General features: G+C 40.7%; 1 protein-coding gene across 1 annotated transcript; it reads right to left on the bottom strand.

Moving 5' to 3' along the window:
• Nucleotides 1-3,851: 3,851 nt before the first annotated feature.
• LOC140347589 (class I histocompatibility antigen, F10 alpha chain-like) lies at nucleotides 3,852-24,873 on the bottom strand. The gene is made up of 5 exons (XM_072434106.1): nucleotides 24,807-24,873; nucleotides 24,031-24,297; nucleotides 23,355-23,630; nucleotides 4,591-4,884; nucleotides 3,852-3,979 (listed from the first exon to the last, which is right to left on the bottom strand). The coding sequence occupies exons 1-5, from the start codon at nucleotides 24,862-24,864 to the stop codon at nucleotides 3,861-3,863; spliced, it is 1,014 nt and encodes a 337-aa protein (XP_072290207.1). The 5' UTR covers nucleotides 24,865-24,873; the 3' UTR covers nucleotides 3,852-3,860.
• Between the last annotated feature and the right edge of the window lie 2,148 nt (nucleotides 24,874-27,021).

Below are 27,021 nucleotides of genomic sequence, written 5' to 3'. Positions count from 1 at the left end.
GCACGTAGAGCTTTCAAAAAAGTCGGATATCGCGGAAATTCTTACCTATTTATGGGTCATGGACTTTTAAGATTCTTCAGTTGTCTTTAAAACGCATTTTAAGCTGTTAGCTTCGGCTACGCTCTAGCGCTCCGCTCTAGCCCGGCTCGTGACCGTCTAGACCAATCAGAGCGCGTGTAGGTGAAGTGAACGGGCCAAGATGCCGTGGATGAGCCCAAATGCCTCGAATGAGCTACAGGCGTAAAACTATGATCCATGAGTTGAATAACTGAACAAATCATGGAACTAATGACCACCACGGACCTGAGGGCCGTGGATCTACTGCTCAGAAGCGGTGTCTTGAAAAACTAAATCACGTAATAAATTCTATGGAAATGGAATCGATGAAATGAAAAATCGATGTTACGTTTCGTGTCCATCAGTGTTGTTCTGACAAGAAACCTAAATACGGACTTAATCATGACTTTAGCATGTTTTGCATGTAGATAAACATGTCATTTGAATACATTTGACATGTTGTAGAATGATATAATTAAAAATCAGTATTTTAAGAAATCAATGTTAGATCAAACATTCCATGTACTTAATAAGGACCAGAATTATTTCCATAGTCAGTGAAAAAGTTTCTTAAAACAAGTTTAATATTTCGCTTTATCTCACACTGTGATCTGCGCTGCTCTAGTAACTCTCTCTGATTGGTCAGTACGGTCACATGGTACGCAAACCGGACGCAGACCTACGTCACTTCTGGGCTGCAGTGTCCGAAGAGCTAAAGGCTAACTGGCGACATGCGCTACTGAGCAGCTCTCATTGACTTGAATGGGCGGCCATCTTGGCTGCTGGGGGCTTGGCCTGACCCAAGCCCTCGTACATGAGGGCTTGCTTTCCCAACGCGGCGGGATAGACACCCTGGCTACCGCAAGGAAGATTGTAGGTCACTTCAAACACTCGCCCCTGACTTACTCTCAACTCTAAGACATTCAGACTGATTGGAACATGGAAATAAAATGCCTACAAGATGTCCAGGTGAGATTCATCTCAACAATTTATTTTATACTTTCAGCACCATTTTATTTCTGTTGTAGAACTCCTTATTGTAGTTTACACAAAACTAAACAAATCTTATGATATTATGCACGGACTAGGTGGAATAGCAGCCTCTACATGCTGCAAGTATAGTTCACCATCTGTACACCATAAAACGTTCACATACAGTAAAATCCTTACCAGGTAAGGTAAGTCAATAAATATTGTTTTTATTTATTTTTGGGGCTAAAGTTAGATTTTTATTTCTTCATAAAGAGTTCATGGTTAAGGCAGTTGCAAGGCTATGTGCTGTCTCTTATGATGTTTTACATTGTATATTTTTTCTATTTCATTTTTAGCTTCTTTACAAAGTCAGCCTACTTGACTCATGCAAGGTAACACCTCATGAAGACAGAGGAGCTCTTCTCCTCTGGTTGCCAGTTCAGAGGAAGCAGTGGCTGCAGCCAGCCCTGAGAAGGCACCACAGCTTGATGCGTGCAACACCCTGGAGAGTACCTTTGAGGAAACTACAAGAGAGACAATCTCAGGCCCGATCCATGGGTAGTACCTCAGCAGAAGTGCAGGTCTGCACTTTGCTTATTTGTTTCCATGCCTGCTGGGTATTTTAAGTTGAGATGTTATATTTATTTAACTCCAATTTTGCACCATTATTTCTTATTCAAGCTACCTCAAAGAAAGGTGCACTTTTAAAGTGTCAAAAAATAGAATAAAAACTGGGGACAACCTGTTTATGTTGCATTCGTGCATTTTTTTAATGTGTTACGAAAGTATCGGATCGGGACAAAATTAGATGACTCGGAATCGGATCGGGCCAAAAAAACCTGATCGGGACATCCCTACATAAGAGTAAACCCAATCCAAGCAAAGGAACAACAGTTATCCTCTACACTAAAAGGAATAATAGAGGATTTTTCGCCGAGTTGAGAACTCAAGCGACTCTTAGTCCTTTTTAAAATAAATGCGCATGCGCACACTCACCACACTCACCCCCACCCTCCTGTTGTTTCCAAGACGCTGCCTCTCATCAAACCTTGTGCGGAAGCACGGAAAAGCCCCGCTGTTACACGTGTGTTTGTTTATCAGCGCGACGGATCGCATCATCTCTCGTCTCCGCAGATTTCCGTCTCTTCTGAGCTCGAACACAGTCTTTCTCTGTCATCATTTTTGTACTGCACACTGAAGGAACTCGCTAACCACGCATGCGCAGCCAGGGAAACGTGCTGCTATTCTGGGAACGAGGCTGCAGGTGTGCGGTTGGACGCCGGTAATGATTGACATGCGGGAGAACTACTCAGCTGTCCTCGCCACGAGGAAATAAAACTCAGATTTGGCACCAAAAATCCTCTATTATTTCTTTAAGAAAACTATATATAACCTGTGCGACATAGCTCACTAAACCAAGTCATGTCATTTAAACTCAAATATTCTTTGCAATCTCTTTGCAAATGTACATTTTGATGGTGCCTGACCAAATCATCTTTTATCAGGGCGCATCACCGTAACTCCGCAATGTCCGTCATTATTCCTCCAGCTGCCGATTCAATAGCTCCGGTGATCGGGTTTCCTGTTTCTTTCTCAGAGAAGACTCTGTGTGAACCTCAATCCATCGTGCATCAATTTATGTATCAAAGAACGCTCAGCGCACTCCAGCCCCGTCCAACTCATTCCACCTGCCTTACGCTCTAGACAGTCCTCAAGTGCTTAGTCTTCTCTACCAGACATTCACATCATCCTACAGGACAAGCCTTTCTTCATTTCAGACCAAGAATCTGCTTCTCGTCCCTGAAATTATCCACAAAACAAGTTATGAAACAGATAAATGTACATGTAAAACACGATAACACAATATGTACATGTAAAGTCATCTGGTGGACAACTTCTGCAATCGGATGATTGTCTACTAAAACCGCATAGTCTGTTTAGTGTTTTAGCGTTTGTCTTGGAGAGATCATTACTCTCTGTAATCCAAAAGGAGTCATTTGATGAAAAGTCATTTTCAAAGTTCAGAGCGTATCTGTCCTCCTCTCTCCTCTTTTTACAGTAGATACTTGGACTCGACCCAAAAACTTGAGTCTTATTTGAGACTTGAAAAACGAGGACTTGGTCCCACCACTGGTTTTAACAATAAAACTATTAATACAACTTCTCTGTCTTCAAACTAAACGTAAAATAAAACTGTATGACAATTGTACACAAAATGTACTTATGTTTTAACAAAATCTACATCAAATAGTTCTCAATTATTTGGTCACCTTTCTATACAGATAGTTATAAGGTTTTAAACAATAGTCTGTCAATTTGTCAATAATCGATATAATGAATCGATCACAATTAAAAAACCCAGTGGTGAAGTTCTTCCTTTGTCCAGAAGAGAAAATATGTGAAAACAAAAGATGGAGACGTGTATTTGTTGAATGTTTTAGCCTCAGTCTCCTGGAAAAGTTTGACACCAGCAGCTTATGTAACGCAGCGCCGCAAAGTTTCTGAGAGAGACGAGTTTAATGCCGTATGTGGAACATCCCAGGCAAAGACACATCTCCATGGAGACAAGCAGGTGGTGCACTCTACACAGGGCCGGGGTATGTATTTTGAGAGTAGTTTTCTTCATAACTTTCTTTTGTACTTTGCTAGTAGTTAAATAGTTGATGATGGAACAGGACTCTTACTCGAGTTAAAGGTTTTGGTCACTCGTTTCACTGAGAGTCTGTAAGAGACAAAAGCTTTATGTCGACGTATGACTCGGTTTTCCTGTTTTCCATCCAAAATAACCCCACCACACTCACTCTGTAGCACACTGAATATTCCCTTACCTTTTACAACACGTTATTGTTGAGACGTCGTCTGCACACGATGATTCCAACAGCGACAACAACAGCCGCGCCAACAACTGACAACACAACAGCGATGATGGTGGAGGTGCTCAGCTTTCTCTCTGTGAAGCCAACAACGAAACAAACACAGACACAAATGAAGTCTTTTATGGGACGTTCAGTTTGAGTGAAATAATAAAACGATACAAATGTGACTGTCTCTGATCAAACGTTCAAAGCAAACGCCCATCGCAGTAAAGAAGAACGCCTAAAGTAGAAGCCAAATGACAGAGACTGCGCTGGAGATGTTTGAGGACGAACCAAAGAGTTGAGTTAATCCTGATGCAATGTGGTGATGCAGTATCGATATCGTGGGCTGCTGTATCGATATATCGCCATGAGTTGGTTTTTTCCTGTATCATTTCCACAATTTTGATGCATGAAGAATGTTGTTCAAATGAATTGGAATCTTTAAAAAATGATGATATATTGTAGAATATCATGAGCATCATGTACATTTGGGCGTGTATCTCAATATGGCGATATGGTATCGTGAGCGCTGTATCGTGTATCGTATGGAATCATGGACACTGTGATTCTCAGCCCTGACCTTCTGTCTCGTGTATGAATGTGTTCTTAGTGGAACATTAATAATGATGAAACACGACTCGCTCGTCTTTAAAGTGAGTCCACATTTTGTCTCCTGCTCTGGACCTCATAAACACAGTCTCACCGTTGGTCCTGATCTTGCTTGGGTCCAGTCTGGTGATGAGGTCCTCTGGGACTCCGGAGAACTGGAACACACAGCTGTACCTCTCCCAGTCTTCAGCTGGGACAGAGGACAGGTCCAGGGACACACTGGTCTGGAAGGTCCCGTCGTGGTTGGGCAGGATCTCTCCAGGATCCTCCTCCAGCTCCTCTCCATCTTTAGCCCAGAACAGCAGCGCTCTGTCGGGGTAGAAGCCTGTGGCGTGGCAGGTGACTGGGGACGGGGAGGACTTCTGCAGGAGCGACACTAGGGGGAGCTCTACACACAGGATCACACAGAGACCAAATATATATCACTGCATCGCTGTAGTATTACAATCATCTGTTTGTTTGTAAGTGTCACATTTATTCTTTATGAAACATAATGTTGATGTAATTGAAGTGTTTCAGTCCGGACCATGAGCACTTCAATGAGACAAACGAGGGAAATATATTGTCACAAGAGAATATCAAATGTGTTGATTTGAAGATCTGATGAATAAGAATATCAAGTTTATTGTTAATGCACTGATAAAATACATAATATATAATCTTATCTAAATAAAGTTACAGAGAGGGAAATGAGAAATATTTCTGTACTTTTGCATTTAATTTTACTGTCCATTCACATTAGAGCTGCACGATTTTGGAAAAATATCTCATTTTGATTTTTGCGAAGAAATGTGATTAGATTTGTGATTTATATTTAAATATTATCTAAATATGTTGTTAAAATTTAACATTTAAACGTGCAGAATTAGACATATGTTGTGTTTTTGGAGGAAATTATGGCCCTTTAAAAATGGCCTGTTTGAGACTGAATTGACATGGGCCTGTCAGCATAGTTACTATTATCGACTTATTCAATAAACGAAAAGTTTCTAAAATCATTTTGAGACTAAATATTTATCATGTGTATATTTTCTTTATAACAGAAAATGTTTTATTTTTTGGGAAAATACATTAAATATCAGCTCTAGAAGGAGGAATAATTCATATATTTGACTCATAAATGATACAATCTTCTTGTGTTTCATTCTGCTCTTTAGACTTTACAGCTCATGTTTTTTATGATACGGTTCATTTGGAACGAGGTTCACTGGGATTTTCCTGCTTTAAAGTGATTGTGTCAGTGGCATAAAGTAGATTCAATATTATTGTTTATCGTGATATTTTCTGTATCACACAAATGTGTTATCGTGACCTACATTTAGCACATTATGGAACATTTTAAAATATCATCATCAAATATGTAAAACCATGATGGTTATTATGATGATAAAAGTATAAATATTCAAAACAGAAATACTTTTTAACTCGGCCATATTAGTAAAAGGTCATAAGTCGATGTATTTAGATTTTGTGGAGCAGAGTTTATGTTAGAAAAATGTATATAATTATCTCCTATTATTTTACTCTTATTATACTGTGTCGTGAAATGAACTGTATTAATGATGTGTTTTTTGAGCAACAGAGATGTGTCCAGTAACGCTCAAGGTCGACCTGCCCTGAGTGCTGTGAACATCTGCAGCGGAATCACGGTTTTAGGAGTGAAAGGGAAAAGGGAAGCTCCCTTTTTCCCTTTTGCTCATTATATGTTTGATGTCTTTTATTTTTATCTTATGTTCCAAGTTGCCTTGGCGTTTATCCCCCCTCCCCTCAGGCTCGGGCAACTTGTTTTATGTAACTATGGGCGTGAAGAAGTTTCAATAAATGCGGTGAGAACGGCCAAAGGAGCTCAGAACGAGCAGGGATCTGACCCTGGTCGCTTATTGTGACTGAGTCGTTAATCCTTGACCATTCTCCTCGCGAGTAAAATATATTAATCTGTCTTGTCTTCCTTTCCTTGTTTACAGTGTTTTAATTACTGTTGGGTCACCAGCCTCAACAAATTGGTCCTTTGAGCCGGATGTCAAGACACCTGAGGACTCCTGGAGGCGACAAAGACTCAGATAAGACAGTGGCCACTGCAGAAAGACCTTTTCCCGGCTGACTCTCTGGCTGTCGACGGGAGTCTGACGGTTGACGACATACCGAAGGAGGGAGACAAGAACAATAAGTAGTGAGTATGTCTTATATTAAAAACGTGTGTGACTGAGGGACAAAGCGCGTAGAAAAACCCTGTAAAACTTAAGCTCTGACAGGTAAAACTAGGTTTGGTAGCCTTTTATCGGGTGGCGGGCCAGCCACTGGCAGGTAATAAATACTGGTTAGGTTTGGTAACCTTTTATCGGGTGACTATTTCGTCACTGGCAGGTAATAAATACTGGTTAGGTTTGGTAACCTTTTATCGGGTGACAATTTCGTCACTGGCAGGTAATAAATACTGGCTAGGTTTGGTAACCTTTTATCGGGTGACTATTTCGTCACTGGCAGGTAATAAATACTGGTTAAAAGCGCTGAAAACGTACGTAACTAAAAGTCCCTGTGTGATTGTGGAAGTGTGTGTGTGTGTATGGGGCTGGAAACCGTTAACATTCCAGTCCATATAAAAACGTTCAGAAAAATACAGTGACGGGTCACAGATACATAGGTAAGATTCTCCACCTGGCCACAGGTTAAAGTGAGAATACTGTGACTACGATTATCACTGTCTGGACGAAGGAAAATTCCAGTTTTAGCCGAACCCTAGGTTCATACAGCTGGACTAAAAACTTTCAAAATGGGAAACAAGTATGGGAAATTAGCATCAAAAGACTATAAGACGGTAAAACAAGTTGAACCGAAAGCGCTAAAACCCCTCAAACTATGGGTAACTAAATATGGATTCAAAGGCAGGCTAAATTCACAAGAAGTGACAAAACTACGTGAACAAATTTACAATAATGCGGGGGCATAGAAGCAAAAATGATTAAAAAAAAAAAGGGATGGAAAGAAAGCAAAGTATGGCTAGATCTAGCAAATAAAAGAGAAAAAGGACATAAAAAATCTACCATGTTGTGGCAACAAACAGATGATTTGGAAACAGGGCCCAGCCAAGAACAAAACCAACGCCCAAGAAGACAAAACCCACCACAGCGGGTTCAAGCCCCGCCACTAGTAACAGTATATAGAAATGATGAGTCAGAAGACAAAGATGACGAAATTTTTAAAGCAGGAGCTGCACATAGCGAGACCCATGATTCACCCAAAGGCGCTCCTCCACCATATGACACAAATGTGACTCGCCACGGCAATTGTCGGACCATGTCGGCCTCGGTGAAACTGAGAAAAACAGCATTTTACTTTTTTCCCCCCAAATTTGTGATTTTCATTTTTTTGCAGAATGTGCTAGTTGAAGTTATGAATAAGCCCCTGTGTGCGTCAGATAACACTATTGGTTGTCTTAAACGTATACATTAAGCTGTTAAAAATGTGGAGTTTTCGGGTCTTTTTCCTGCTCTCCTGGGGGGCGTCACCTTTTTCTAGCCAACGTGTTGTTTACATTTTCCACCAATCAGCTGTGATCCGCATGGCTACAGCTGCGTGCTCTGCGTGCTTCTCTCATTACTCCAGACCGTCTGCAGAGCACAGTCTTCAGAGCTTACATTTCCTGGACTACATTGCAACGGAACTGTTTACTCAGGTACACTTTTACTTTACTACTAAATTATTGCTTTAACGCTGTGTTTTAAGGCAGTCTCGTGATCACTTTAGAATCTTACTTGTCTGCTCCGGTGGAGCTAATGCTAAGCTAACATGTTGCTTCAGTGCACTCTGCAATACGGGCTTAATGTGACTACTTGCTGTTATCACCATGTTATCGGGTTATTTTTCGGCGTGGGTTGGCCCGTGGGTTGTGTGGGTCGTGCTTTGTGTCTGTTTTATCGTGCTAAACCGGCTGTTACCCCCACAGCCCGGAGCTAAACGCAGCTATTCGGAGCTAAGTTGTAAGCTAAACTTTGCTATGTTATCGGGTTATTTTTCAGCGTTTTGTCTGTTCAAATTATATACTTATGTAGTATTTCTTGACCCGTGGGTCGTGCTTTGTGTCTGTTTTATGCTGCTAAACCGGCTGTTAGCCCCACAGCCCGGAGCTAAACGCAGCTATTCGGAGCTAAGTTGTAAGCTAAACTTTGCTATGTTATCGGGTTATTTTTCGGCGTGGGTTGGCCGTGGGTTGTGTGGGTCGTGCTTTGTGTCTGTTTTATGGTGCTAAACCGGCTGTTAGCGCCACAGCCTGGAGCTAAACGCAGCTATTCGGAGCTAAGTTGTAAGCTAAACTTTGCTATATTATCGGGTTATTTTTCGGCGAGGGAAGAGAAAAAAACTACAACTCCCGATACCACTTCTGGTCACGTGGCTTACGTACGTTGCACGGCACGCACGCACTGCGTCACTCGAACCAATCACGCGCTTGCCTGGCCATTATCAGCTTCCTGTGTGTCTCTCTGTGCACAGTGTTGGGAGAGACAACAGGACGGCTGAACCAGGTAAGCTTTGCGACTAAAACACCCGCTTTTAATCACTTTAATGTGCGCCGGTTTTAAACTCAAGTGTATGTTTATGTTTTGGTGTGCTGTTCTGCAAGTGTTCTGCTTTTACGAGCCGTGTTATCTCAAGTGAGCTAGCTAGCATCGCTAGCCGAGGGCAGATGTCCCAATATCTCCGCGTTTTGCATCTTAAATACACCGTTAACGTCACAATGTGAACTGTTATCTGTGAAGCGTGTTATTCCCATATTACTGTTAACCCTAATACTTTTATCCCCCTTTTCAGAATTGGCAAAGACACCCTGACTGACATGACCTGTCTCTACGTGAAGTCTGCTAAGGAGCGTGGTAAGTGTAAAACATTATTTTGGTGATTTTCGTGTTTTAATGATTAGAGTATAATTAACCATAAGCAACATCTGTTTTTCAGGTGAGCCTGCAGTTTGTACATCAAGCTTCAGATCACTGTGGAAACAGCTTCTCCCACACATCAGAAGCTGCAGGCCACGCACAGATCATCAGATTATCAAGCGAGCATACATGAAGACCAGGGTTGACACTTTGGAAGACATCGCTGAGGTTAGTTTATATTATTTGACTACTGTAATGTGTAAACATTAGCCTGGCAAAACTTCAGTGCTGCTCTCTGCTTAAGATATGTTTCTTCTGTTCTCATTTTTTTACAGTGTCGCCCTTGTCATCAGGTAGTGGAAAACAGCTCTCCTGAGTCTCACCTCAGTATCCCACAGCTTGTTGGAACGGTCAGAAGCATCTGAGTCCCTTCTTCAGACGGCTTCCAAAGATCAAGAGTTATCAGCACTTCAGGTATTTATATTGAAACTCTCACATTGTGTTAAAAAAAATAAATAGTTAATGAGTGTTTTATGTGAAATAGTTAGCCATTTCTTAAATGTCCTGTTATTTGTTTACAGCTTTGATGCCAAGAGCCGAGAGTCACAGCACAGAAGAGTGCACAGACGAAGAAGAGGATGAGGATGTGATCTCTGATGTAATTGGACTCTGGTGGTGTACATATCATATCTATTATCTCATATATCATATATTCAAAGCCATGGACCCGTTGCAGTTCGTATACCTGGCCCTGGCATCTGTTTATAAGAGTTCTTCTATTAAGAGTGTTTTTTAAACTTCTTATAAGTTACTGTCCTTTCCCCCTGTATCTACTGCGTTGTAACATTAAAGGCTATCTTATCTTATCTTTTGTTGTTTGTGTTGAATCATTCAGTGCACCATTGTTGGTGCACTGAATCACCTGTGAATTATGTTTATCGACAAATGCAATGAACCCTATTCTCATTCTGATTCTTTGATTCTATTCAGGGCCTTTTGTAATCCAAGTATTTCCCATTTTAATATAGTAACTTCTATTCTCTTCTGATTCAAGTCCAGTTACCATCAATAACAACACTCCTCTTGAGTCTTCAGTGACAGCTGTAGGGGGAAGGTGGTGTCAGTGTGACAGGGGGGAGGGCTTATCTCAATGAGATGCAAATGAGCCCCCCTGTGACTCTGGGCTCACTCCGGTGAGAAACTTTGGAAGCCGTTTTCTCAGTGAATGGGTTTGAGAGTTGTATACATTCAAATGACCACAACTTACTCAAATATTATCAGATCTACATGAGTGAGACATCATTGGAAAGCTTTGAATTCACACTTTCAGAATCTGTGAATAACTCAAAATGTCTCCGGGTAGACATGTAACTGGATTGGCCACGTTCAGTCACAAATAGTCGCAGAACCAAAATTAGAACTCTTTATCTACAAGAGGAACTAGAACAAGCAGGCAAAGGCCAATCACCAAAAACCCCATTACCACCTGACGCAAGGACCCGAAAACAAATGAAAGCACATGGAACATTAGACCTATCAAAATCAATGGGGGACTTGACAATAAGATATATACCACATTCAGAAACACCAACAGCACCACAAGAGACATTTGTATCGCAACCAACAAATCCATTTCACCAAGAGGACATTTTGGCACCTATGATTGAAGTAGCGCATCCTAGAGCAGGAGAGAGACCAAACATGGAAGCCGTAGCTGGCGTAAACAACCCACCGTATCCTGATACAATGTTAGTTGTTCGACCATGGACGGACGCAGACGTTAGTGACGCAATAAAAGAAATAACTCCACCCACCACAGACGTGACTGCATTTTGTGAGGAAATGACAATGTTATTCACCTCATACAGATTGAATGGTGTAGAAATTGAAAGATGCCTGAGAAGAGCATTAGGACATAAGTGGACAAGTGTAGTGGGTGAATGGGATGCACGAGGACCACAAGTGGGTAATATCCAAAACAGACCAATATTAGAACATGACTCAGCAGAATTGGGACGAAGACAAACAGCTCTTCTCGATAGAATAAAAGAAAAATTTAAGAAAACTCCAAATTATGGTGTAATAAATAGAACAAAGCAGAATGATACAGAGTCATTTGAAGAGTTTTTGACCAGAATGAGGGAGGTTTTCAGAGTACACAGTGGGCTAACTGATGAACAAGCATTACATGCAAATTCCAAACCAGAAATACATGAGTGGATAGGAAAGCACTATGTAGGTTTTGGGACAGGCACGTTAGATGCATATATAGAACAAGCTACGCATGCAGACGAGGTGTTGTAGAGAAAAGAAAAAGAAGAAACAACAGGAAAAGGCTGCTTTTGTTGTGACTTCAGACAACGGGACAGACATATACTTCACAGGAGGCCAGGCGAGAGGTAGAGGAAGAGGATTTTGTAGAGGTAGAGGAAGAGGAGTCAGAGGAAGAGGGAGAGGACAATGGCAGGAGAAAGGAATTTGGCAGGATCAAAAACAGGATGAAGGTGAACAAAATCAAGATAGAGATGAATGTTGGCATTGTGGGAAGAAAGGACACTTCAAGCGAGATTGTCCTGAATGGATAGACAGCCTAAAGAAATGGGGAAAGCAAGACCGTGCATGACTAGAAAGAGGAAAGACAGGAAAGTATGAGGGGACAGAGCGGGAAGATGGGAGTGACTTGGATGATGAGGCGGCAATTAGAGAATTTGATAAACACCACGAAAGATATGAAGGGTGGAATCCAGAGTGGGAGGATGATGAAGTAGTGGTAGATTTACATGCGGCTTTTCAATGTGGGCAGACATTACCAGAAGTGGAGCTAATTGTGAATGGACGGCGAGTTACATTCCTCTGTGACACAGGAGCATGTACAACAACTATGAATTAAAAGTGTCAGGACAGCAAGTGGTGAGCTAGGACGAATTCCATGTACTAATTCTCTAGAAATAGTTGATCCACAGGGACTGACGATCACTATGCCCGTGTTATACATGGCAGATTGCCCAGCTTGCTTGCTGGGAAGGGACAGTTTAAATGCACTGAAAATAGCCCTTTTACCAGACGGTGAACAAAACATGAAAGTTGTCAGGATGAAAGATTTGAAAGAAAACCTGATAGAACAAGGCACAGGAATACCACGATACTGGTATGGTTATTCTATGCCCTGTAAAGACCCAAGAAAAACCTGTAATGCATTGATTGATGCTGCAAAAGCATCAATACCTGGACCATACACCAAAATATCAATAATGCATGCAGAGGACTTACATGTGTCAACTTACTACAAGCACAGTCCAGGACCTGACCCAGACTATTTTGCTAAAATGAAACAACTAGGCGCTGTACCAGCCGTGATTCAGTACATTTACTCAGACGGCTTTACATTTTGTTTCGCAGCAGTAGAGATAAAGTGGAAACATCCACAGGATGCACAAACCATCAGAACGCGTCATCCATTACATGTGTCACTTATAAAACCTGATGACTGGGAATGGGAAGACATCGGCAAAATAGCTGAAAGGGTAGAAAAATGCAAAGACTGGGTGGTCACACCAAACACTGAAACAGGATGTGACAACATAGTAAGACGGGGGGGTGTGGTGGAAAGTGAACATGCAGCCATTTCAACACATGCAAACAACCCTAGAGGATGAATGATCAAACCAATTACTGACAGAACAACAAGAAAACCTGTTGAAACAAATTCCTGACAAATTGTGGTCCACAGGACCTGCAGACGTAGGCTTAATCAAAGGAGTACAACCAGTCATAATAAGACCAAAAACAGAATGGAGACCAAATGTAAAACAATACCCCCTAAAACCTGAAGCAAAAGAAGGTATTAAACCAGTTATTGAAGAACTAGTAAAAAGCAAAGTATTAGTAGAATGTAAAGATTCAACGTGTAACACACCTATATTTCCTGTGAGAAAAGCACTGCCATCTGTAGGATGGAGAATGATACAAGATTTACAAGCTGTAAACAAAGCAGTAATTCAAAGAGCTCCGTGTGTACCAGATCCACACTCATTACTAAATTCATTAAGACCAGACGCAAAATACTTTACTGTAAGTGACATATCAAATGCGTTTTTCTCTATTCCAATACATAAAGATAGTCAATTTTGGTTTGCATTTACATACGAAGGGAAAAGATTAACGTACACTCGACTACCTCAGGGCTACTGCGAATCGCCAACAATATACTCACAAGCAATGAGTTCAAATATGGAACAATTTGATCCACCAGGAGAAAGCCAAATATTACTTTATGTAGATGACATATTAATTGCATCCCCAGACGAACAAACATGTCAAACAGACACCATTGCTACACTGAAATATTTAGCTGAAAATGGGCACAAAGTTAGCAAAAATAAAATCCAATTTTGCCAACCTACAGTAAAGTACCTAGGACATAACCTTAGCATGGGAGGCAGAAATATTACAGAAGACAGAAAAACAGCAGTGTTAAGTGCTCCAAAACCAGTAACGAAAAAACACATGATGTCATTTTTAGGTCTAACTAATTATTGTAGACAATGGATTCCAAATTATGCAGAAATTGTGAATCCCTTAAGTAAACTAATGTATGAAACCCCAAAGGCAATGAATGAATCACTCCAATGGACAAAAGAAGCAGAAAATGCATTCTGCGATATAAAACAAACTTTAGTTTCCAGTACAAGCCTGGCATTACCAGATTACAACAAGCAATTTGTACAGATGGTAGATTGTAAAGGTAAATTTATGACGTCTGTAATAACACAACAACACGGAACTAAAATGAGACCCATAGCATTTTACTCCACAAAACTCGACAGTGTGGCTCAGGCAATGCCACACTGCCTAAGAGCAGTAATTGCATCATCCATGGCAATAGAAGCGTCAGCATCTCTAGTATTATTTCATCCGTTAACACTTAAAGTACCACATGCAGTGGCAGTATTACTCTTACAAAGTAATCACTCTTTTCTGTCACCAGCCAGACATTTAGCATGTATGACTAATTTGTACTCTCCCACACTACCACATCTTACAATAGAAAGGTGCACAGTTTTAAATCCAGCCACACTATTACCAACAGAAGAAGAAGGTGAACCACATAATTGTAAAGCTATTGTTGAGCAATCTACTAAATGCAGGAAAGATTTATCAGACAAACAATTACAAGATTCTGAAATTATTTTTGTAGATGGATCATCAAAAAAAGATACATATGGTAAAACGCGAACAGGTTACGCAATTACAACTACGAAAACAATACTAAAAACAGGGAAATTACCATCTAGCTACTCTGCTCAAGCAGCAGAACTAGTAGCACTCACAGAAGCGTGCAGACTGTTTAAAGGAAAATCTGTGACAATTTATACAGACAGTCAATATGCATACGCATCTACACACATATTTGCCCAACATTGGAAAAACCGAGGTATGATGACATCCACTGGAAAGCCAGTAACACATGCTAAATTACTAACAGAATTACTGGAAGCAGTCCAACTACCCAGGAAAATAGCTATATGCAAATGTACCGCTCACAAAACAGGAACTGACGACATAACAACAAGAAACGCGTTGGCAGACAAAGCTGCAAAAGAAGCAGCTGAAACAGGAACCATAGCGTTCAGTTCACTGCAAAATGAAGAACTAAACAAAGCAATATTAAAACAGATGCAGCAACAAAGTCACCAGGCAGAACAAACTACGTGGAAAAACAAAGGGGCAACATTAACAGATGAAATCTACAAATGACCAGAGGGGAAACCAATACTACCAAAAAATGTATTTAGATACGCAGCTATATTGAGCCATGGTAAGTCCCATGTCTCAACAGGAGGGATGGTATCTACAATAAATAAGACATATACTACATATGGATTCAATAATTACTCAAAAAAAATTTGTAGAAGCTGTTTAATTTGTGCAAAACACAACTCACAAGGAAATCTAAGGCCAACAAGAGGCAAATTTCCTTCATCTACCTACCCATTCCAGGAAATTCCAATGGACTATATACAATTAAATAACAGCGAAGGAATGAGATATGCTTTAGTGATAATAGATGTATTTTCACAATGGACAGAAATATTTCCAACAAAAAATCCAGACGCTTTAACGGTAGCAAAAGCAATATGCAAAGACATAATCCCAAGATATGGAATTCCTGAAATTATAAGATCTGATAATGGAACACATTTTGTAAATGAAACAATCACATTAATAGGGAAAAAATTTGACATCAAATTAAAAAACTTCTGTTCTTACCATCCCCAATCGGCAGGAAAAATAGAGAGAAGGAACGGGACTATTAAAAATGGATTAAAGAAATGCATGGAACAGACTAAAAGGCCATGGACTAAATGTTTGGACTTAGTTAAGTTAGAATTAAATACAACAGCAACCCAAGGTTTGACCCCATTTGAAATATTACATGGGAGACCATACAGAATACCACAATTCAAAGAGATCTGGGAGGATGGGGAAGATTATGATTTAGCTTCACATATGAGAAAACTATTTGAACAACAGACAAAGAAAAACACTGAACAAAATCAACCTTATCTTCCACAGGAAGAAGACCTGGTAGAAATAGAAGACTGGATCCTCATTAAAAGCATCAAGAGGAAGCATGGGCATTCTCCCAACTGGGAAGGGCCTTATCAAGTGTTGATAACCACTCCCACCGCAGCCAAAATACAGGAAAGAGCTACTTGGATACATCTATCACACTGTAAGAAAGTTTTGCAGTACCAAAATGCCGAGACAAAGTAGGAGTAAAGCCTGTGATTGGCTGAAAACATCAATATTATGTTTTCTATTCATACTCTTCAGCATAGTGACATTTCTTTTCATATGGCACCTATGGGACCCGACTACAGGATTTAACCAAAATAACAAAACAAATGAGACGAAAAACAACCACACTGACTTAAAAATAACTGACCAAACCCCACCGAGTGACTTTAGACGAGTAAAACGAAGAGTGGGAGGCACGGGAGTAGGATATGTGAAGAGAACTAGACCAAAAGTACCTGCGAATCCATGCAACAAGACTAATAATGGGGAGACTACAGATGACCCTTATGTGTGCTACGATCAGGAACAATTTGAAAGCACGGTTTTCATAAAAATGCAAAGTTTCAAATTGGGTGGATACCCAGCCAGTACCTGGTACGATTATGACTTTTATCTAGACGCAGTGGGCTACAAACAAACTGGGCCAAACTGGGGGTGGGTATTTGCCACCACAGCAACAAACTGGGCCAAAGGATCTTATGGGTGGAATGAACAAGCGCACAAATGGGCAAAAAGATTACGCGTTACCAAGCAACGAATAAACGGGGAAGCAACGCTGCTATTACATTTCAATACTACCGGGATACCATTACTGAAAACTCCACCCTCAGTACCTAATTATCCTAACCCACCGTGCTATAGCATAGGCATCTGTGCCTGGAGTTCAAATACAGACGCGTGCATTTTTCTTGCTATATGTCCGAACATTACAGAACAAAACAATAGTATGAGAAATCAGACTCTCTTATTCCCTGGCTTACAGCCAGGACCAAAGACAAAGACTAAGATGAATATCAAGATAATAAATGGGGAAAAGTCCATAGATGACTGGTTCTTAGTGACCACTGGTGTATCAGGAAACAACAATTGGCTTCTAATGGCAGAACAAGCTGCAACAGGACGAGAACAAGACTGTGTTATATGTCTAGGACCAAGACAAATTATGAAAGTAGTACCAGCTGCAGTCACACCTAACTGCACACTAGACTTAATGACTAATGACAATCCAAGCAAAAACTGCTCAAAATGGGACCAAATTCACCCGCTGACCTCCCCAGTAAAGACTAAACCGTTGTTTGACAAAAACGTAGCGCAGTTTAATTGGACATGTATCATATTTAATGGATCAAAGCACCAGTTGGGAGATATACCAGTTGATCTGTGCCAGAAGAGCATCACCGCTCCGCACAGGTTTTCACCAAAATCCAGAGCTGACGTGTGGTGGTAGTGCGGTGCAGATAAAATATATGACAGACTGCCTAGAAACACAACTGGAACGTGTGCGCTGATATCGTTGTTGTTACCAATATCAGTTATCCCATCCTCTGCTGCAGAGATATGGGAGATGCATGAGAATTTCATTCCTGGAACTTGGAAGAGAGAGAGAAGATCAGTATCTTACATGCCATGGCACAGCGACGATGATCCAACTTATATAGACGCAATAGGTGTTCCTCGAGGTGTCCCAGATGAATATAAATTAGCTGATCAAGTAACTGCAGGATTTGAGAATATTCATATAATATCGGCAGTATTTCCTATAACTCCAAACAAGAATGTTGATAGAATAAACTTCATCCATTACAACGTGCAAAAGCTGGGAAACTACACCGAAGCCAGTCTACAGGCTGTACATGAACAGTTAGCCGCCACTTCCCTGATGGCTTTTCAGAACAGAATAGCGCTTGATATGCTCCTAGCGGAAAGAAATAGGGTGTGCGCTTTATTCAATACCGAGTGCTGTACGTTTATCCCAAACAACACTTCTCCAGGGGGAAAACTCACACAGGCACTTGACGGTCTGCGTACAATGAACAGACGCATGAAAGACCAATCTGGAATTGATTCATCAATGTGGGATGGTTGGCTAGACGTGTTCGGAAGATGGAAAAGTCTAATAACTTCTCTGCTTTTGTCTATCGCTATATTTGCGGCCCTGCTCACCTTGTGTGGATGTTGTTGCATTCCGTGTATTCGAGCCTTGCTAAATAGATTAATCACCACTGCTATCACTCCTGACCCCACAAGTGGGCAGGCGTTCATGCCTTTGCTAGCAGGTGACATTGAGGGCCTCGAGGAGGACCTAATTGCCATGTTTGAAGAAGAAAACTCTCTTACAGTCTAAAACTAACGTAACCTCTGGGTGTAAGAAATGATGATTCTGTAACCGAAAATCCTAACAAGAAGTGGTTAATAGATGAGCAAAATAATATCGATAAACAGGAGGGAAATGTTATAATTATCTCCTATTATTTTACTCTTATTATACTGTGTCGTGAAATGAACTGTATTAATGATGTGTTTTTTGAGCAACAGAGTCCAGTAACGCTCAAGGTGTGGATATTAATCAAATTATTGTCATGTCTATGTCCTATTTATCATGAGTCACGATGATCTTACGGCATATGGGTCACGATGAACTTTCTGTGTATTTTCTGATTATCTGTGGACTAGTCTAAACAATCTTAAAGCGGACGTCATATCAACGTCAGGCCATTTTATCAGACCCAAGCAACAGCTATATAAAACACAGCTAATTCTTGTGACGGGTCGAATCTCAGCTGCAAGACGAACAACATGCTGCTGTTTTGCCTGTTTTTCCCTGTTTTCATCAAATAAAGACTTTGAGGACGATCTTCGCCTCTCGCAGTCTGTATAGACTAAACTTCGACAGAATTGGTGGAGGATGCGGGTCTCTCATCGTGCTTGGAAAGGAAACATCTGAATTTTGCTCTAAACGATTCCCTTCTGGATGTCGGCTGACGACGCATAGCGTCCAGTAACGGTTCAGCTGAGAATGATGGGAGAACAAGGACACTGAGCCGAGAGAGAGACAAGAGGAGACGAGAGCTAGACAAGAGGAGTCAATTGCCAGTTTATTTTTGACTTACCATTGTGACTGGGACATTCAACAAAAGTAAGGCAGAAACCTCTTGTATTTATTACAAAAATCTGCACATTGAAAATGCTAAATTTGCCAAAACTAGACCTAAATTTTCCACATTGCATACAAGTATGAATTTAGTGAATGTTAGCTCATTAGTTTAGACAATCAGTTGGACTGATTTAAAGAAGAGTTGGACTCCAAAACACGTTGGACATGTAAAAGTACGTACAATCAGTTGGACTGATTTAAAAGGGAGTTGGACTCCGGAAAAAATAAATAAAAATAAAATAAAACGTGGAACTAAGAAAGCTACTACTTGGCTTAAAGCACTCTACTGACAAGATTAACTACCCTTTGTGGCTAGGTGAAATTTGTATTTATTTCATTCATTTTATTTTTTCAAGTTTGTATTCTATTTACATTTTTAAATTTCAATTTTAATCTTAAATCTTTAATTTTAAATTTCAATTTCATAAATATTTTTTTCCCCTAAACTTATTTTATTTCATTATTATTGTTATAATTATTGTTCAAATTATTTATTTGTTTTGTTTGTTTTTGAAATACCACTGACTGCCACACTTTTTTTTATTATCAAATAATAATAATAATCAAAAATTAAAAATTAAGATATAGATAAATAAAATAAAATGGACCATATTCCATTCAAAATGAATACATTTTTGAAGGATCTCGAAAACACAATCTGTGCAAATGAACAAATCCCAAAGGAAGCAAAAAAGCAAACTACACAAATGAAAAACCTCTTCCAAAAATATGCAGAGAAAAGATTGATTAATCACGGTGATGAAGCAGTGGCTCCCACAGAACAACAATGGAATTGTATTAATGAATATCATCAATCTAAGGTCCTGCATTACAAAACATATCAGATTTGGACAGTGAAAGGAAAAACTGTTGACAAAAAGAAACTGAAAGAACATGAAGAAAAATTATCATTTTCAGTGAAACTACATAAAATGGCAAAAGACATTTTAATCAGAAGAGAGAGACTATTTTTGGCCAATATTCAGGGGAAACCAGAAGTGCATCAAACAATCAGAAAAAAACTAAATTAAACAGAAAAACAGAGCCGATAAGCGCATCCCTTTTGGAGCGAATAACAAAGATGAAGGCTCTAGCACAGATGAAGAGAGCGAGCAGACTGAGGTACAAGGTCGACGTCACAGCTATAGCGCCCCCCCACCTCTGGCCAAAGGAGAACTGCAGTGCCCCTCCTCTGAAAACGAACATCATAGTGCATATGCACAACTGGCGAAAGAACTGAAGAAAATTATGACAGAAACGGAACAAGAAAAACCAGCTCCCCACACTTCTACTCCAGCGGCTCCACCCCTGCAGTGCTCATCCATGGATTCATCTATGATAAGAGATACAACCAGAACCATACCACAGCTGCCATCGAAACATGCTGTAGTCTCGGGTACTCTGACTATGGTCCCGTCAGAACCCACTCAAGAACAAAGACAGATGCAGGATTTGAAGGAACAGGTGTTAGCTTTGACAACATGGGTTTCCAGCCAAAATCACATCTCCAAATTCATGCTCGAGCAAACAGTGGCTCAAAAAGAACAACTTGCCACCAATGCATGGTCACCACCTGAAGTGGCTTCAGACACAGATGAAGAAAAAAGATTACAACGACTACTGGAAAAAAAAGAACGAGAAGTGGCGGCTAATCTACGCAGGAAACAAGAAGAAAAAAAACTTGGACGAAAGGGGGAAACAGTCCTAGGAACTGGGCAAATAGAAGCTAAAAGTAAGAAGCAAGCACAACAGAAACTCCACATTCAAAGAGGAGTGGAACAACAGAAGAAAACGGGCTTAGACTCATTTGTGTCAACACCAAATCAATATGTGGTGGGAGCATTCACAGGAATGGTGGATGAACATGGGTACGACGACACTTTCCTGAGTGGAGAACTTCACCCGCTCCCCGTCCACAAAGGTACCAAGGAAGAAGATGATGAGTTTTCTAGCAATGAAGAGACTCCTCCTCTCATTGCACCTCTCCGAATGACTGCAAGTAACCAAGAAGTGTACCAACCATTCGCACTGAAAGATCTAGAAGGGCTGATGTTAAAATTGCCCGAACTGACACAAGGTGCACCGGCCTTCTTCAGAGCATTGACCACGAATACTGCAGGAGAAACACTTTGCTGGGGAGATGTGTCTGCAATTCTTATAAGAGCAACAGATGAGAATACGGCGGCCAGGATCCGTTCTGAAGTATCCAAACAGATTCATGCTCCAGTTAGAGCATCCACATCATTTGCCACCATAAAGCCTTAGTTAACTCAGGTACTTAAAGGAATGTATCCCACCTGTCTTCCTGACGCACTGTTGGCTCTGGAAATGAAAAATGATGAAGACTACTTTACATATAAGCAAAGAGCTAAAGCACAGTTCCATGATGCAACTGGAGAGCCCATACAACCTGGTACTGGCAACACTCTCATGTTCTTTTCGACTCTGGTGAAAGGCTACCTAAATGTGTACAGGATCAGTTGGCTGATGTTGTTGGTCTTTCCTCAAAGACAGAAAAAGAGTTTGATGCCAACTGCCAACATCACGTTGCTAAGTACCTGAAGGAAAAAAAAGGACGGAATGAGGGCAAATGGCAAAGATCAAATTACAACTCAAGAAGCTCCAAGAAGAGGTGAATGATAAAAAGAAGGAAAATAAGTCTGCCAAGGTAATGACTGCGGCAACAGAAGATAATCCAGTGTCAGACAGTGCCCAACAGATTGCTATGGCGGTTAAAATGGTCATGGGACAAGTACAACCCATTATGGCACAACCACAGGCAGTCCCATCCGCCACAGGACCAAAGAACAACACACCTGCTTCAGAAATCATCTACAATCAAGGACGTGAACGTAACACATACTCTCGTGGAAGAGGCCGTGGGGCAGGAGCAGGAAGAGGACAAAACAGGTTCAGCGTGACTCCTGATCAGAGCTTAAACTGCTTTGGAACTGGACATTGGGTTCAAGACTGCCCCATAGGGCAAACACAAAGAGGTCAACACCAAATGGCCCCAAACCAACCTGGCCAATTTCAAAGACCTCAAATGATGAATATGAGCCCACCCATGTCAAGCCAGAATCATCTACCACCACCCTTGCCCCTTGTGGTCTCCCTGGTTATACCACATCTTTGGGCCTTGGGGTGGCACTGTTTCTGTTTTTCACCATTATTGTTATTGCCTGTGTATTGATTATGATTGGATGCTATGCTGTCTTAGATCACTTATAGAACGCTTGATTGCATCTGCTCTTACTAGACAACCCGCTTATCTTTTGACCCTGATTACACATGCTATTACTCTGCCAAACACGAATCTAACTCTGATAGTGACAAGACTCCTAGACTTTTTCCAGAATCTGATTACTACATCCCACCATGTGTTTACACTAACTGGGGATGCTCCTTGTCTCACACCGTTTTATGTCCATGATGGGTTATGTTTAATACATGTTTTCTTTTTTGAGTTGCAATAATATACAATGATTTAATATGATTTTTAAACAATTAGTATGTTTTTGGGGGGTTTACGTTCTATTATTTTGTGAGGTTGCGTCTGGCACCTCTTTAGTGTGATCACATGTGGATGTGATCAAAAGGGGGAATTGTGGATATTAATCAAATTATTGTCATGTCTATGTCCTATTTATCATGAGTCACGACGATCTTACGGCATATGGGTCACGATGAACTTTCTGTGTATTTTCTGATTATCTGTGGACTAGTCTAAACAATCTTAAAGCGGACGTCATATCAACGTCAGGCCATTTTATCAGACCCAAGCAACAGCTATATAAAACAGCTAATTCTTGTGACGGGTCGAATCTCAGCTGCAGGACGAACAACATGCTGCTGTTTTGCCTGTTTTTCCCTGTTTTCATCAAATAAAGACTTTGAGAACGATCTTCGCCTCTCGCAGTCTGTATAGACTAAACTTCGACAAAGGTCGACCTGCCCTGAGTGCTGTGAACATCTGCAGCGGAATCACGGTTTTAGGAGTGAACGGGAAAAGGGAAGCTCCCTTTTTCCTTTTTGCTCATTATATGTTTGATGTCTTTAATTTTTATCTTATGTTCCAAGTTGCCAAAGGAGCTCAGAACGAGCAGGGATCTGACCCTGGTCGCTTATTGTGACTGAGTCGTTAATCCTTGACCGTTCTCCTCGCGAGTAAAATATATTAATCTGTCTTGTCTTCCTTTCCTTGTTTACAGTGTTTTAATTACTGTTGGGTCACCAGCCCCAACAGTTTACCTTTCCTCTTCAGAGTTTTCTCTCCAAATCTCACAAACTTCTTCAGATTCTCAACACAGACGTGGGTCACTGCATGTTTCATTCGAACAGCTGCTCCAATGTTCTCCCATCTCAGTTTAGTGGCGAAGGCCTGTGATTTAGCAGCGACATATGTCTCTGTCTTCCAGTCCAACGCAATAAAGTCTTCTCCATCAAACGCATATTGTTCATATCCACTAATCTCATCAGTTTCATCGTTCCATTCACAACCAGTCATCATCTGTAGAATGTGGAGTCCTGAAACAGAAACACATCAGAGCTGGACTTTGTTTCATGTTTATTTTACATGAGCTGATGATGCTAGATTTGACTTTTTAAAATGATGAATGTAATTAAATATAATATTTCTATTGATTAACTATGTTTTTTGTTTATTTGCTTCACTTTTTGCGAGTTGTGTAAAAGCCTTTTTAGCTTCTCCCACTCACATTGTGAACTGATAATTAGACCTTTTATTGTTTGTCACAGTTGTTACAATGCTTTGTTCTTTTGTGCTAAATAAATAGTTGATTTATATATCTAATTTGTTTTATTCCAAACTAAAGTATTTCAATTGTTTTATCTTCTAATCTTTTACACAGATGAATAATCTTAATTTACTCATAAAACAGATGAATAAAGTGTAAATCAGACAAACCTTCAGTCTGGTTGAGTCTCTGTTTTACAGTTTCAATGTTTCCTTTTGACACATGCTCTTTATTAATGTCTATCTCAGTGCTCCTCTCCCAGAACTGTGGGTCTTCTTCTGTCACTCTGTTCATCCACTCCTGTTTGGGCTCCTCTCTCCTGGTTTTACTGTCATAATAATAAACTGGAAGATCATTCACTACACCTGCGATGACAAACTCTGGGAAGTTTGGGACTTGAGTTGAAGATGTTCTGAAATCCATGAGTTTGTGAATCACTGTGAACAACAACATTTATACATTTCAAATCAGATAAACTGTAGATTCTCACACAAAAGATTCAAACTGAACAGTAATAATAAACGTAAAAACTACTCTGTAACGTCAGTAAAAGTGAAAAACGTGAAAAGTGTTAGTTTTACCGCGAAAAACAACTAAACATTTGAAATCCTCACCTCCTCTAATTATTTTCTTACTAATTGCAATTCATTCCAATGAATGTCTTTTATTTGGATCAGATCACAACAAACACATTTGAACCAATCAGAATTATCAGAAATACACTTTCTATTACAGCTGAGAATGAACTGAATTAAACTATGACACTTCATTTGTTGTTCTTATCAGTGGTGGAAAGTAACAAAGTACAAAAGTAACACTTCTGCATCTGTAAATAGTTCTACTTTAGCAGAATCAGCACATTTAACGCTCCAACAGCAGGACTTCTTCCACCATCAGTCTGTGTAAGATTGTCAGAATAAACCTGATCCAAACAAAGTTGACTCACTTGCTGTGGCTCCGTTCACGAGCGTCGCCATGACAACGATCACGACACAAAACTTCATGGTGAACAGCTGCAGAAGTCTTCCACAGATAGAGAAAGTTCCTCTGTAAAATGCTCGGAGCCTTCAGAGGCTAAACGCACTTTATATTAAAATACACTTGTACTTTCACTTTCAAAGTCCAGCCCCTTTTCCACCGCTCGGACCAATCAGAATTGAGAAAGGAGCAAACGTCACGAGTCTCCAGGTAAATCTGACTCACAGGTTTGTAGAAGGTGAAAACTGTTGACTCCAAAAACTAATGTCAGCGCCACATTCCACAGTTAGACTTGATGAGTTTGATAGGACAGGTTTATTACAACAATATTAAGCTTTAGTCGTCCTTTGTGGTTAAGTCCTGCTTTCAGTGTCAGTTCAGTGGAAAGTTCTAGTTTAGTCCTGGTTTAGTCTGGTTCAGTCATAGTTTAAATCGATCCTCCTGGTTTAGAAAGGGTTTATACTGGGCTTTTTGGAGATGAGACTGATATAAAGCAGTTTGGAGGGGCCAATCACAGATACAACTGCAGATATATTTAGTGATGTACAAATATATAGTTTACAGGCAGCTAAATAGTCCTGATTTAGACTTGGTTTAGTCTAGTTATGATCACTGTAAAGCCACTATAGATGATTAAAAGTAAAGTATTGACTGGAGGCTGAAGCTCTGATTACAATTCTCTAAATGTCGTGCTTTTGTCTGTGATTTTAGATCTGATTTGACTCTGATATTTACTGAGCTCGCACTTTTGTGACGCTGATGAACACAAACGACTCTTATTCCTGCTGATTCAGAGCTTTAGAGAGAGTGGTCTGAGCGTGTCCTCCCTGTGTTACTGTGGCAGAGTGGTTATCCTGTCTCCTCCCCTCAGTGAGGAGGTTGTGGGTTTGACCTCTGATCTCTCTGAGTGAACATGAAAGATGAGATTTAGACGCTTAAAGCTCTTTCTCTTTATCGCGTCACGTTGAAAGTTTATCCAGTGACACGTTTGTTTGGCTTCATTCTACAAAAACAAAAGTTTGTCAAAATGCAAGTTTCAAATGTAGTTCTGAAATAGCACAACCCCTAAAATTTATATTTCTGCATAGACCATTTAAGTTCTATCAATTTGCAATAAATGAAACAATTTGCTCTTAAATCAGTGATGGAAAGAATAAAAGTTAAAAGTATAACATTTTATTGAAGAAAAACTACAGAATGGAGCAAACAATGAATCTGCAGTTCACCTTCATCAAATATAAAATACATGAAGATAAATTTGTTATCTTAAGTTTGGGAGCAGGACCACACCCCTTTCACACCCCTTCCAGCAGCTACTTTAGCATCCAAATCATACACATGATTTCCATGCACACGCTCCATGGCGGTGGAAGCCCACGCTCGAATACACACTCGTTTCTTACCTTTTGATAGATCAACTCGACCTTGTTTATTCCGATGTACCGCCCGACCCAGGCCTCACCTCGCCCAGCACAGGGAAGCCATATGGTGCTGTTCTCACAGGCAGAGCTCCCGCCTCTTTTCCCCCCCGAGATGCCAAGTCCCACTCCTTTCCCCCCAGAAACTCCAGGAGGCCAGGTTCCAGTGTTTATCCTCCGGCTCCGCGTTGCCAGTTTCCAGCATTTCATCCTCGGGCACCGCGTCGCCAGGTTCCAGCATTTCATCCTCGGGCACCGCGTTGTCAGCTTCCATAATTCCCTTCTTGGGCACAGCTATGCCAGCTTTCAGTCGTTTCTACTCGGGTACTGCGTTGCCAGCTTCCAGTCAGGTTCCACTCCAGGTTCCACTTTCCTTCCACTCCGGGGCTTCCATGCCTGCCCACCACCACTTGCTGCTTAAGCTACTTCCATCATACCCATTTATTCTTCCACTTGTTTTCTCTCAGAAGCTCATCACGGATTTGTCTTGCCAATGCTACGGTTGCTCTCTACTAAGTCCATTAAAGTGAGGAAGGCAGCAGGACCTGATGGCATCAGCCCCAGGCTCCTTAAGTCCTGCGCAGATGAACTGTGTGGAGTTATGGAGCATGTCTTCAACATGAGCCTGAAGCTGAGGGTGGTACCACAGGTCTGGAAGACCTCCTGTCTGGTACCTGTGCCCAAGACACCGCGCGCCAAAGACCTCAACAGCTTCAGGCCAGTGGCTCTCACGTCCCACCTGATGAAGACACTGGAGCGGCTAGT

The sequence above is a fragment of the Eucyclogobius newberryi genome, unplaced genomic scaffold, assembly GCF_026437365.1.
Source record: "Eucyclogobius newberryi isolate DKJ021-1_F unplaced genomic scaffold, fEucNew1.0.hap1 SCAF_6, whole genome shotgun sequence".
NCBI classification, from domain to species: domain Eukaryota; kingdom Metazoa; phylum Chordata; class Actinopteri; order Gobiiformes; family Gobiidae; genus Eucyclogobius; species Eucyclogobius newberryi.
This window is presented reverse-complemented; position numbering and strand designations above follow the sequence as displayed.